The 13,737-nt window shown below is 44.0% G+C and overlaps 1 protein-coding gene across 1 annotated transcript in view; it reads left to right on the plus strand.

Annotated features, from left to right (window-relative positions):
* Positions 1-10,872, plus strand: part of Ankrd13a (ankyrin repeat domain 13A) — a gene marked incomplete in the record, with an annotated part of 42,940 nt that extends 32,068 nt beyond the window's left edge. The window contains 6 exon segments of the mRNA XM_008848999.3: positions 482-612; positions 1,101-1,258; positions 2,387-2,494; positions 6,340-6,500; positions 8,142-8,209; positions 8,853-10,872. Of these exon segments, the coding sequence (XP_008847221.1) occupies positions 482-612; positions 1,101-1,258; positions 2,387-2,494; positions 6,340-6,500; positions 8,142-8,209; positions 8,853-9,048 (822 nt within the window).
* Positions 10,873-13,737: the final 2,865 nt, after the last annotated feature.

Here is a 13,737-nt window from a genome sequence, read left to right on the forward strand (position 1 = left end):
CTGTGACAACAGGACCAACAGGCAAACAGTGTTTCTTATGGCATGAAGACATACAGAGAACTAGGGCAGGCTTTTCTATGGGTTTATTTATTTATTTATTTATTTATTTACTTTTTGTCTTCTTGAGACAGGGTCTCCCTATAGCCTCAGCAGCTGGCCTAGAACTCACTACATAGACCAGGCTAGCCTAGAACTCACAGAGATCTGCCTGCCTCTGCCTCCCCAGTGCTGGGATTAAAGGCATGTGCCACCACACCCGGCTGGATTCGTGTTTTAAATGTGGAAGTCCACTGACTTGCCATGTAGCCTGCCTGCTAATCCTGTTTTAGGTCTGCTTGTTCCCCGATGTAACTTAAGTGAAGTGAGTAGAATACCCAGATCCATAGCTAGCTGGAGTGCCCACCTTAGAGATCACATCTGCCAGCCTCCACTGGTAAGTGTCACTTGGTACCTCTGACTCCTCTGAATTCTGGCTTAGCAGGACCTCACTACGGAATGTGCCACCGCAAACAACCCCACGGCCATCACACCGGATGAGTACTTTGACGAAGCCTTTGATCTGAAAGACAGGGACATTGGAAGGCCAAAAGAGCTGACGATTAGAACCCAGAAGTAAGAGTGAAGATTCATTTTCAATTTAGGGAGTGTCTCAGAAGTTGTTCTGGGTTTTGGTGTTAGGTTTGACCATTCCTTGCCCTTCTTTGAAAATTGTTTTGAAACTGCTTTGACAAAGTCAACAGTAAATCACCTCTCTGATTGGCTTTTTTCGTGGAGAATATGGATTAGATGTAAGAATTTTTTTTTTTTTTTTTCTGCCAACAAGTGTCTGCTGATCAAATGAAGTAGTTTCTGTGTGGATGCTGGGTATCAGTTGAGGCTGTTGCAGGGCCAGGCTGTAAAGAGGCCATTTCACCCACTGTGGAGTTTCAGGGCGATTTGAGCTCCTCAGAGTTTCAGTCCCTCACAGGTTCTGGGTTCAGAGACACTGGGGAAGCATGTGGAGTCCAGAGGCCTGTGTGTTCAGCTTGCTGCCCAGCAGTGTCTGCCTGCCGCCCGCCCAGGGGAGATGGCCTCAGCCTTTTCTCTCTCAAACCGTGCAGGTTTAAAGCAACACTGTGGATGTGTGAAGAGTTCCCCCTCTCGCTAGAGGAACAGGTCATTCCTATCATCGACCTCATGGCCCGGACTAGCGCTCATTTTGCAAGATTGAGAGATTTCATCAAGCTGGAGTTTCCACCTGGATTCCCTGTCAAAATAGGTACATTTGAATGAGGCTGAGGAGTACTTGCAGGTTTCATGGAACCTAGAGCACATTAAGAGCAAGGTAGCATATAACAATGGAGGAGGTCAGAGCTGGCCTCTGCTTGAGTGGATTTAAAAAAAGTCATGATTTTTCGTTCATTTGCATATCAAAATTATGTGCCCAGCCATTTTACAAATGGTGCTAACAGACATAAAAAGGCATAAAACATGACATTACTCTGTTAAGGCTTACTTAAGTGAAACTTCAAATTAAATACTTTTTAAAAAATTTTACTTACTGTCTTTTTTTTTTTTTTTTTTTCAGTCTTTTTGAGTCAGGGTCTCCCTGTAGCCCCAGCTGGCCTGGATTCATTATGGAGGAACTCATAGAGTTCTACCTGCCTCTGCCTTCTGAGTGCTGGGATTAAAGGCATGTGCCACCACACCCAGCCTTACTTACTGTTTTTATTTTATGTGTATGAGTGTATTGCCTGTATGTATGTGAGTGAACCTATGTTATGCAATGCCTACGGAGGTCAGAAGAGGGTGTCAGATCCCCTGGAACTGGAGTTAGGGATGGTTGTTAGCTGCCATGTGGGTGCTAGGAATTGAACTCGGGTCCTCTGCAAGAGCAGCTAGTACTCTTAGCTGCTGAGCCACCTCACCAGCCCCAATAATTATTTTTTTTAATATTTTGTTCTTTGAGAATTTCATACATGCATACAATGTATTTTAATCATATTTGATCCCCATTCCTTCCCTACTTCCTCCCAGATCCACCCCCCTTCTAGATGATTATTTAAGGAAGGCATTTGACACCAGGATCTTTTGATACAAAAAACACGTTTTAGGGTCTCAACTAGTATGCAGTGTTGTATATATAATACAGACTTACGCAGGAGGACCCTGGATTTTAGATTGCTGAGTGTTCTTGATACTTGAATCCTGACTCACTGCAACTGAGGAGAAAACATTTCAGCTCTGCCTCAGAGTGAATCTATTTTCCCATCTGTATTTTGGGGAGGGGTGTTATGATTGAATGAAACCGTGTGATAGTGTGCTTAGCACAGAATGTCTTGTAAGTCGTCAGCAGATGATTGCTATTCTCAGTGAAGTCTACTTACGAAAGCTTTTATTTTGCTAGAAATCCCCCTATTTCATGTTTTAAACGCACGGATCACATTTGGAAACGTCAATGGCTGTAACACTGCTGAAGAAAGTCAGAATGTGGAAGGGATCCAGCCCCACACAGGTAAAAACAGAAGGTTGAGGGGGCTGGAGAGATGGCTCAGAAGTTAAGTGCACTGTCTGCTCTTGCAGAGGACCCAGGTTCTGTTCCCAGCACCCACATGGTAGCTCACAGTTGTCCACGGAACTGAGGCTTTCTTCTGATCTCAGTGAGCATTGCACACATGGCTACACTTACATATAGGCAGGCAAAACACTCATACACATCAAATAAATAATAAATTAAAAAAGACAAAACCCAGAAGGTTGTCAACACATCAAAGTCATGTGTCTGAGCCTTCACACTGACCATTTGAATGTGAGGTGTCATATGGAGTAGATCTGTATAACATAAGAGGAAATTTTAGATTTAGTTTAGATGACATGAAAAAATAACCTGAGGATATGTTAGTCAGTTTTCATCCCTGTAACAAAACACTTGAAACTACTGAAGGAGGGAAGGCTCAGTTTGGCTCATGGTTTTAGTTCATGGTCAGCTGGCTCCATTGCTTCTGGGCCTGTGTGAGGCAGAATATCATGGAAGGGTATTTTGTAACAGAGATACTCACCTTTGGTACCCAGAAAGCAGAGACAGGCAGAGAAGAGCCCAGGATAAGATAGAACCCCGAAGTAGTTGTAACAGCTCTAGTAAGCCACTTCTTCCAACTGAGCCCCAGCTCTGAAAATTTCCCCCTTCCCATTAATTTCATCAAATTATGAATCCATCAACAGATTAACATGTAGATGAGGTCAAAGTGCTTGTGATGGAGTCACTTCCAAAAAGCCTATCAACTATCAACTACACCTTGAACACATGAGCCTTTCAGGGGGACTCCTCATGCCCTGATCATAACAGACATAAACAATCCCAATTATTTTAAAATGATAGCATGTTCCTAAAGATAGCTCTACCTAGTGTAATGTGTATTAAGTACAATAGCTCAGTGCACTTGGACTCATATATGACCTGTGTAAATACCACACAGTCCACAGGGTGCTTCGGTGCTTCCAGATTCCTTACATCCCTTTGCTCCATCAGTCCAATTCATATTTTTGGATGTGAATTTAAATGGGTTTCTTTTCTGATTTTCCAGCTGCTAGCATTTAGAAGTATAACTGATTTTTGTATTTTGACCCTGTGCCTTGAATCTTACTGAATTCACTTGACTGCTGATAGGTTTCTGATAGATTCCTTAGACTTTCTTACATATATCACGCATAGCACGTTGTTGGTGCAAAAGTGCAGTTTCAGTTCTTCCTTGCCATTTGTTAAGTTTTTCTTTTTCTTTTCTTTTTTTTTCTCTTGCCTTAATGGACTGGCCTGGTCATCTGTAGAGCAGTGTTGATAAGAGTGACTAGCAAGGGTATCCTTCCTCTGCCTGATCAGAGCAAGTGGCTAGCAAGGGCACCCTCCCTCTGCCTGGTTTCAGGGGAGTGGGAGTAACCTTGTCCTTAAGGTTAGTTGTAGGTTTTGTAGATGTCCTTGTATTCCTGGATTGTTGAGAGATGTTTTATTTTGTGGTGCTAGACAATCACACTCAGTGGGAGTTTTTACCATTATTGAGTATTGATTTTCTCATGTGCTTTTCATACAGATCTGAGCTGCTCATGGTTTTTCTCCTCTTAGTCTCCTAGTGTGATGCATTCAAAGAGAGCATTTTATGCATATAAATTAAAACTTCAAATGGAAAAACTGGAATCAGTAATAATGCACAGGAAATGGAGAGATGGCTTAGTGGTTAAGAGCCCTGGCTGCTCTTCTGGAGGATCTGAGCTCTGTTCCTGGCACCCACATGATGACTAGCAGCTACCTTTAACTCCAGTTCTAGGGGATCCAAAGCCCTCTTCTGGCCTCTGTGGGTTTGCACACATGTGCTGCACTTACAGGCAAAACATTCCATGTGGGTAAAGGCACTTGCCACCACACCTGACTACCTGAATTCTATTCCCAGGATCCATATGATTGAAGAAGAGAAATAAAAATAAATAATTTAGCCAGGCGTGGTGGCGCACACCTTTAATCCCAGCCCTCGGGAGGCAGAGGCAGACGGATCTCTGTGAGTTCAAGGCCAGCCTGGTCTGTGTAGTGAGTTCTAGGACAGCTGGGGCTACAGGGAGACCCTGTCTCAAAAAGACCAAAAAAAATAAATAAATAAAATAAATAAATAAAAATAATTCATTAAAAAATATACAACTTTACACTCTGTGTAGCAATAATATTGTATAATATGTGGCCCTAAGGTTGTACAGCAAAAGAACATACATTTACTCTTGGCAGACGGAGAAAACTAGTATACTTTCTTGAAAAAAAAATTGGACATTACTACACTGAAGATGTGTCAATTCTATAACCTAAAAGTTTCTAGGTGTGGTTTTTAGAGAGATTTACAGACGTGGAGACCCCAGTGTTGGACAGCAGCATTGTTTACAATAACAAAAATCTGGAAAGCACCCAGATGGTCTTAGATCATAGAATGTGCCAGTTACCACAGAATAAAGTAGCAGCAAAATAAAAATGTATAGCCAAGTGCATCAAAACTAGTAAATCTCTTTAAAACTTTTAATTACATTTATGTGTGTGTATATATGTGTATTTCGTGCACATACTACAGCATTCGTGTAAAAGTCAGAAGACAACTTGCAGGAGTTGATTCTCTTCTTTGATCATATGGGTCCTGGGGATAGAATTCAAGTTCTCAGGTATGGTGGTAAGTGCCTTTACTCATGGAGCCATCAGCTCCAAACTGGTAAATCTTAAAAACATAATGCTGAATATAAAAAATGAATTTGAATATATTCTATGATTCTGTTTGTGCCAAATTAAACTATTCAGATTATGCCTATATGGTAAAACTGCAGAAACGTGATAGGTACTGAAAACCACTGGTCTTAATTTAATGTATTTACCTGGTGGGGAGGAGTGGAACATCATTCAGAAGGGATGAACTGGGTGTGATGCTCTATTGTATGTGCATCACAGTCCTTGAGGGATACACAAGCAAGCCCTGGTTACCATTGTTTTTTAGTGGTGCTGGGAAATGAACCGAGGGCCTTGTATGCCAAACAAGCCTGAGCCATACCCCATTCCCACCCTGACCCTGGCTACTACTTACGGAGTTTGGAAATAGAACTGGTATATAGAGAAAAATCTTTACTTTCTATTTTACTCTAATTTTTATGATTATACATTAGTTTTTCATTAAGAAAAATCATGACAAAAAGAAAAACTATGCTGATACATTTCACTGTCATAATTACATTCCAAATTCTCTAACTAGTAAATTAATTATTATCACTGATCTTTGGCTTTATTTTTTGTATTTTATTGTCATTTATTTGCTTTACTGGGCAGTGAACAAGAGCCTGGCATGTGCTAGGCAAGCACTGTTCCACTGAGTGACATCCCCAGCCCTCTGACTGTTACCATTTTATTTTTATTTTTTTAATCTAAAATATCTTAAAGCAGAGAACAATTACTCATGCCTGTAGTCCCAGCACTTGGGAGGCTGAGGTGGGAGGATCTTTTGAGACCAGGTATTCAAGGTTAGAGTGAGCAATACAGTAAGATCCCCCATTTCAAGAAAACCCAACTAAACAAAAAATCCCACATACACAAGTGAAGACAGATGCCCATATCCTCTCCCCTGCTCTCCAATTTGGAGTGTAGACTAGGTATGGTAGCACATGCCTATAATTCCAGAATTCTGGAGGCTGAGGCAGGAGGATTATGAGTTTGGAGCCAGCCTGGGCTGTGTTTTGAATTTGAGGCTAGCTTGAGCTGCATAGATGGTGTTTAAAAAAACAAAAGGGGAAAAATGTCTAAATTTATTCTAATGAACTTGACACTGGACAGTTGCCTTTGTGTTTCAGCTTCTGACATCACTAACTTTGAGGTTGATCAGTCTGTGTTTGAAATCCCCGAATCCTACCACGTTCAAGACAATGGCAGAAATGTTCACCTGCAGGATGAGGATTATGAGATAATGCAGTTTGCCATCCAACAGAGTCTGCTGGAGTCCAGCAGGAGCCAGGTATACTTGTCATGAATGGCAGGGCTTGGAGTGCCGCCTCTGGGTTAGCAAGCTGGGTACAGTCGTGGCTTTTTTTTTTTTTTTTTTTTTTTTTGGTCTTTTTGAGACAGGGTTTCTTGTAGCTCCAGCTGCCTGGAACTCACTCTGTAGACCAGGCTGGCCTTGAACTCAGAGGATCCATCTGCCTCTGCCTCCTGAGTGCTGGGATTAAAGGCGTGTGCCACCACACTCAGCAGTCCTGGCTTTTATGTGGGTCATTCTATAGTCTGTGCCCTTGGTCATTCATAAAAGTTTGCTCTATAAAAGACAATCATTCACAAGGAGTCTTCAGACAGACTTACCTTTTCCTTACATTCACCACGTAGCTATTAATTGTGTATTTTTCAAGGTACTTTATGGTTTTCTAGTACTGAAGCATTATGTATTGTCATTTGTCTTAGATTAAGGTGATGTGACATTTCATGTCACCTCCCTCCCCAAGGACTACAACCATCGTGTAATGGTTGCTTAGCATATGTGAGAACAGCAGTTGCTCTGTTGTTCCTCCAGACCTCACCTGCTTGCAACAGTCTGAGGGTTCAGGCCTTCCCTGACATCCCCCGATAACTCCCCTCCCTCCTGTGGCTTCCACTGTATTCCAGGAAGCTGTCCTGGTTTCTTCACCCTCTGTGTTCTGGGTTTTTACTCTCTGCCTGGTAGTCACTAGTTTCTTTTTTGGACTGTTTGTTCAGCAGGCATTTGTAGAGCATAACTGGGACTTCTTGGTGTGAATTAACCTCTGCTGGAGCCACTGGGCTTTGAAAATAGTGCCCATGTCCCAGCATTCCTGTCACTTAGCTGTCTGGTTTATCCATAAGTCTTGGGGCTTGAGTAATGTTAGTCCTCTTCCTTACTTCCCCATCCCCTGCTACCACCATAGACCATTCCAGATTCATGTTATTTTTTGAGGCTGCTAGGCCACCTCCCTTTGGACGTCCTGGCAGAAGATCCAGCAGAACTGTCAGCCGGTACATGGTTCTCAGCAAGCGAGCTTAGTTCTGCTCCCCCATAGTCTGTATAAACCTTGCTTAGCCCAAGTTTTTTTTTTTTTTTTTTTTTTTTTTTTTTTTTTTTTTGGTCTTTTTGAGACAGAGTCTCCCTGCCTAGATCCTGAACTCACTACATAGACCAGGCTGGCCTCGAACTCACAGAGATCCACCTGCCTCTGCCTCTGGAGTGCTGGGATTAAAGGCGTGCGTCACCACGCCCGGCTAACCGTAAATTTTGACAAAGGTAGTAGTCGGAGTTCAGAGTTCAGTGTCAAACAGAAATTATGTCTAAGCTAGCCTTGAAAAAATGACCTGCTTTGGTCATTTAGCTGCTGCCCAAGGTTAATGCCTGTTATAGGTTGATATTAGGTTCAGTGAGGTGTGGCTCTAAATAAACCCTAGGTGGTGCTGATACCCTGACCATATGGTAAAAAGTATTTACCCGGCATGTTTGAGTCACCTTTGATGTAACCACGCTGCTGTGAGAGCTCACACAAAACTAAGTAATAGGCTGTAAATATTTTAAATTTTATTCTATCTGCTTTCATTTCCTTGTCATTTTGGCAGCTGTTCCTTCAACGAAGTATTCATGTCCATCGTTTGTTTTTGCCAGGAACTTTCAGGACCAGCTTCAAATGGAGGGATCAGCCCCACACACAGCTATGATGCCCAGTATGAGAGGTGACTGATGGGACTTTTGATTTTGTGGCTCTTGTCAAACCAAGCTGACACAGGCACTTAATGCATGGGCAGACGTGTGGCTTGGGCTCAGCAGGTTGATGTGTTGGCTCTGTTGCTTTTTCTCATGGCTGTTACTCATTATGCCAGCTTGATCCCAGTAGTGCATTTCAGATGGGTGACCAGTGCTGGCTGGCTCACAGCCTAGGGCTGCTGGCAGGAAAGCATCAAGCCAATGTTTTTTGGTTGGCTTTGTTTATAAATATGTGATCACAGGCTCTGGATGGGGAGATTTGCAATGTTAAAAATGATGGCACTTTGGGGAAGAACTACAGAAATGACCAGAAACCCTTTTTATGGGAAACGTACAACAGTGCATTCTTTTTCCTACGCATCAGGCATTTGGAGTTCTAGATCAAGAATCTCAGTTTTGCTTTAGAACAGACTGTGGTTCTGGTCACAGCACAATCACTTGGTAGCTGGGTGATGCTGGATGTCAGGTGCCGCACCTGTACATAGCCCCTTGACCCCTCAGGGGAAATGCCTATAGAGTTCCTGGCACAGGGTGTGCTGGTAAGGTTAGGGATGTAGTCGCTACCACCACCTCAGTGATAGGAATGAATCTTGTCTCCCATTTCCACTCCAGGGCCATCCAGGAGAGCCTCCTGACCAACATGGAAAGCTCGTGCCCAGGTGCCCTGAGTGAGTCAAGCCGTTTTGATAGTGACCTACAGCTGGCCATGGAGCTGTCTGCCAAAGAGCTAGCGGAGCAGGAGCTTCGGCTCCAGGAGGAGGAGGCTGAACTCCAGCAAGTCTTACAGCTGTCACTCACTGAGAAATAGATCTTTCTGTCCACAGGCTGTACAAAGCAGGGGCTCTGGGCTGAACATGAGTGCTGCAGTGTCAGCTGAGGCCCTAGGACTAGAGCCTACACTTGGTGCAGCTGCCTCTTCTTTACACAGAGGTGCAGGACCAGGGACTCCCGGGCCCATCTAGGGTGGCAGTCCCAAGGACACTGTCATATGCTCCACTTCCACCTCGGTCCATTCCCCAGAGTGGAGAAGGGGGAACTGGCAGGCCCATCTCCAGGCTGAGGGGGGGAGCACCGCCATTTCCATTCATTGTACTGGCTTGCAGGTCACATTTTTACTACCAGCTTTAAGACAGAGACGCCATCCAGCAGGTGTGTAGCTGCATTTCTAATCAGAAGTGATGACAGAACAAGTCACTGCAGAGTTGGTGCTTTTCTATTCGAGAGTAACAGCAGGCTTTGTAGAGTGAAGTGAGAACTTGAGACCTTCCTTCTTGTTCACCAAAGAAACGGGTTGTGCCGATTCCTCTTTTCCTTCCCTTTCTACAGGGTTCCTAGGACACTGTCACATGCTCCACTTCCACCTCAGTTCATTCCTTTTCAGCCCCAGCTAATGTTAGAGAGGATATGTACAGGATCTATTTTAGATTATGGTTAACTATTTGCATCAAATTAAGATATACAAATGACCACGGATGTTGCCTTAGCCTTAAAAATTACTAATAGTTTCAAGCCACCTTACTTACCTGCTGAGGGATCTGATTTCAATCTGTAAAGGCAGTTCTTTGAGAGCAGGATCCCCCAGGTTATACAGAAGGCAGCTAATCCTGTCCTTGGAGGAGCACCTAGGGGAATCCCTGGCTGGTTCTCACAGTGGGCAAGCTGGCCAAACCACTGGAACAGCAGAGACCCATCCAGGGTGTGTTCTGTGCCTGCTGCAGTGAAGGATTTTCCTCAGAGCTTGGGGAGAACCTGCCTTGTGGCCTAGCAGCACTAGAGGAAGGGATGATTTGAATCAGAAAGGAGCTCACATGGAACAGCACTCTTCGTCATCAAGGGAAGGGATGGTTCCACATTGCTTTTTAGAGTTCAAATCAACATCTTTCTGGATAAGTATATTTTTTAACAGAATCTTTTTATTATTTTTAAAAGATATAAAAATGACTACTCCCATCAGTAGCAATACAAGGTTATGCATTTTAACCAGTTTCTCAGGCCTTTTTTGGATACCTTTAGTAGTTAACTATTTTGTCTAATCCTCCTGTAAATACCCACCCCATAACAGACCCTGGGGAGTACCACCAAGGGCACCTCTCACCCTGGCCCTCGTGATCACTCCTCCAGGCTGTGCTGCAACCACCTGGTGAACAGTATCTCCTGTGTTTTGTGTCTGTTTCCTGTTGCGCTTCTTTTGGGATAGGAAGAGAATCTACTGTTCCTGTGAATATCTGGATGATACAACTGTTGCCAGTCAAATGTTCCTAGACACAAAGAATTGTGATTTTAATTCCTCACAGCCATCTGCCTTTTTTGTCATGGTCTAACAATTCTTCCTCTATACACAAGGCCAGCATAGGCAACATCATGTTTGTTTTATGTACAGCTTGGTATTTTGTTTACCATGAGCAAAGATACTTCTGGGAATGGCTGGAGGTGGCCATGTTTACTAAGGTGAATCCTAGGTAACTCCTGTGTTTGCATTCCATTGCTTGGCTTTCCTCAAGTCTTTGACTTTGTCCCTAGGAAGTCACGTAAAAAGGGACTGAGCATTGTTTCAGCTTGTTGCAGCAGTTTTTTCATGTGTTCTCTCTTAAAATGCAAATAAAGATTGCTTCCATAGAGGGTGCTCATGTAATATCTGGATGGCTGAGCCTCATCTTTCCACAGTGCTGCCTCTGATCACTGGATGCACACTTTCTGTTCTGCGTGCCTAGATATTACAAGGTTCCACACACCTCCCACTTCCCAGTCTTCCTGCCCAGGTCAGTCCACATGTGCTTCACAACTTGTGCCAGATGGAAAGAAATGAAAAGCATGGTGTGTTGGGCTGTGCACCTCCTGGAAGCTCACTGCCTCCTGGAGGGAAGGGGGTGACAGCAACACCCTCGGGGGAAACACATGCTCTCCTCTGCAGCCACAGCACTTTGAGAGGTTGGGAAGAACTGCCTTGCTTTGGGGGAAAGTGAAAAATACTTAGAGCCATATGAGCCCTATAATCAAAACAACTTTTTCAAGGTCAAGAGGTTCTTCAGGTTCATTATAGCTCTTGTGGCCCAGGATCAGCTGAAACTTTAACAGAGCAAGTTCTACCTGTAAGATACTTTTGGAACCAAGTAAAAGTCACTGAGGCAGTCAGTTCCCACAGTGTCACCATGCTGTGAAAATGTAGACCCCAGCTGCGGTCCATCCTCTTACTACCCACAGATGACAAAGGGAGATGAACTGGCATATAGAATTTCAAGTGGCCACGGTACATACAGTAAGCGATGGAGTTCCAAGTCCTACCTAGACTTCTGTCTAGAAGTAGATGTGGCTTTAAGACTGAAGTCCTGCTGGAAAATATGCCAACAGCAGTCCAGGTCCCCAAACCTCAGACAGCACCTGGGGCGGGGGGCGAACCTCAACTTTAAGACAGTTTGGTTTAGATTGGTCCTGTATCCAACTGGCTACACAGGTGGTAATCTGGGTCTCGTTTGGCTACAAGGTCTAGGAACTAATGACCATCTCCCCTGCACTCTCAAAGGCCAAGAGAACAACACTTCTGAGTACTAGTTGGCCAGTTTTGGTGCATGTTTTTGATATAATTCTCTTCTGAAATTGATGCTTTATCTTTACACATCTGTATGCACCAAGCCTCTTTCTTCTGAGATAGGTCTCACTATGTAGCCCTGGCTGGCCTGCAACTCACTTTGGTAGTCTAGGAATGGCCTCAAACTCAAGAGGTCTGCCTGCCTCTCCCTTGGGAGTGCAGGGATTAAAGGTTTGCATCACACGCCTGAATTGTTATACAGATGATACAATTGGAACAAAGATGCAGACTGGGTTTTGGATTTGTGTGTGGTGTGGAACAACACTGTAGTCATTTCAGAAAACAAGGGCTTGAACCAGCTAGCTGTGTGGCAGAATAGGGACTAGAGGGAGACTAACCTGCTAGAAGCCAGCTGACAAAGACTGACAGCCCATCCCCACGGGGACATCTTACAGCAAACAGCATGTTCAGGAAAAGCCTGTGATACACAGCGGTGGATGCTATGTAAATGCCCAGTTAAGGGCCACATGGCTCATGGCCCAGCATTTTTCTCAGTTCACTAGCCCACTCCCATTCTCAAGTGCTTCCCCTTAATAAACTATTTCAATTATTTTTTTTAAATTTTGTGTGCATGCGCCTGCTTTTCTGTATATGCACCACATTCGTGCAGTGCCCAGAGAGACCAGAGGGTGTCAGATCCCCTGTAACTGGAGATATGGATGGTAGCCAACCTGTGGGTGCTGGGAACTGAACCTGGGTCCTCTGCAAGAGCAGCTAGTGCTCTTAACTGCTAAGCCATCTCTCTAGAGCCTCCAAAAACAAAAAAGTATATTATCTGTGTGGGTTTGTGCACATGTTCAGTGCTGGAGTTACAGGCAGTTGTGAGCCTCTGATATGGGTGCTGAGAATTGGACTTGAGCAGTATACACTCTTAACTACTGAGCCATCTCTTTAGCCCTCAATTTTTAAAAATATTTTTATGTGTGTGTGTACTGCTTGCATGTATGTAAGTGCATCTGTGGCATGCAATACCTGCAGAGGTCAAAAGAGGATGTCAAATTCCCCTGAAACTGGAGTTATGGACAGTTGTTAGCTGCCGTACGAGTGCTGGGAAACAAACCCAGATCCTCTGCAAGAGCAACCACTCTTAATCGCTGAGCTATCATCTCCCCAGCATCTCTCCTCCCCAATTATTTTTTGAGACAGGGTCTCACAATCTCTGTAGCCCTGACTAGCCTGGAACTTGATCTACCTGCCTCTGCCTCCAAAGTGCTGAGATCAGAAGTGTGCACAACCACTCCTGGCAGTTTCTATTTCTAACCTTGCATCCCTGGTCTAATTCTTTGCCCTGGGACATAAAGAGCCTGGAAAACCAGCAAGCAAAGAATAAGTTTATGGACTTGCTGGGATTTTACTGTTTCCTTTTAAAAAGCTTAAAAGTGCAACAAATATTGTGGCAGCCTATCAAAACAGGTTGTTCCAGATGAAGTAGGGGTGGATGTGCTTCTGACACTCAGCTCTGTCAGTGCTAGTCTGTCCCTGGTATCCCTCATTTCAAGGAACTCCTGGGGGCAGCCTGGCGGTGGTGACTCCTACATTTTAGTATTTTTTACATCACTGGAAACTTATACTGCTAATGTCACTGTTTAACAGGTTAAGAAAATTGAGGCTCCCGAGAATTTAAGACTGCTTAAAAATGGAGATTACAGGGTTGGAGAGATCGCTCAGTGGTTAAGAACACTGGCTGTTCTTGCAGAAGACCCGGGTTTGAATCTCAGCACCTACATGGCAACTAACAACTATCCGAAACTCCAGTCTGAAGGGATCCAACAGCCTCTTCTGACCTCCATGGGCTTTGTATAACATGGGTGCACTTACCTACATGCAGGCAAAACATACATACACATAAAATAAAAATAATAAAAAAAAATGGGGCTGGAGAGATGGCTCAGCGGTTAAGAACACTGGTTG

The sequence above is a fragment of the Nannospalax galili genome, unplaced genomic scaffold (genome assembly GCF_000622305.1).
Source record: "Nannospalax galili isolate Female #2095 unplaced genomic scaffold, S.galili_v1.0 scaffold103, whole genome shotgun sequence".
Lineage (NCBI taxonomy): Eukaryota > Metazoa > Chordata > Mammalia > Rodentia > Spalacidae > Nannospalax > Nannospalax galili.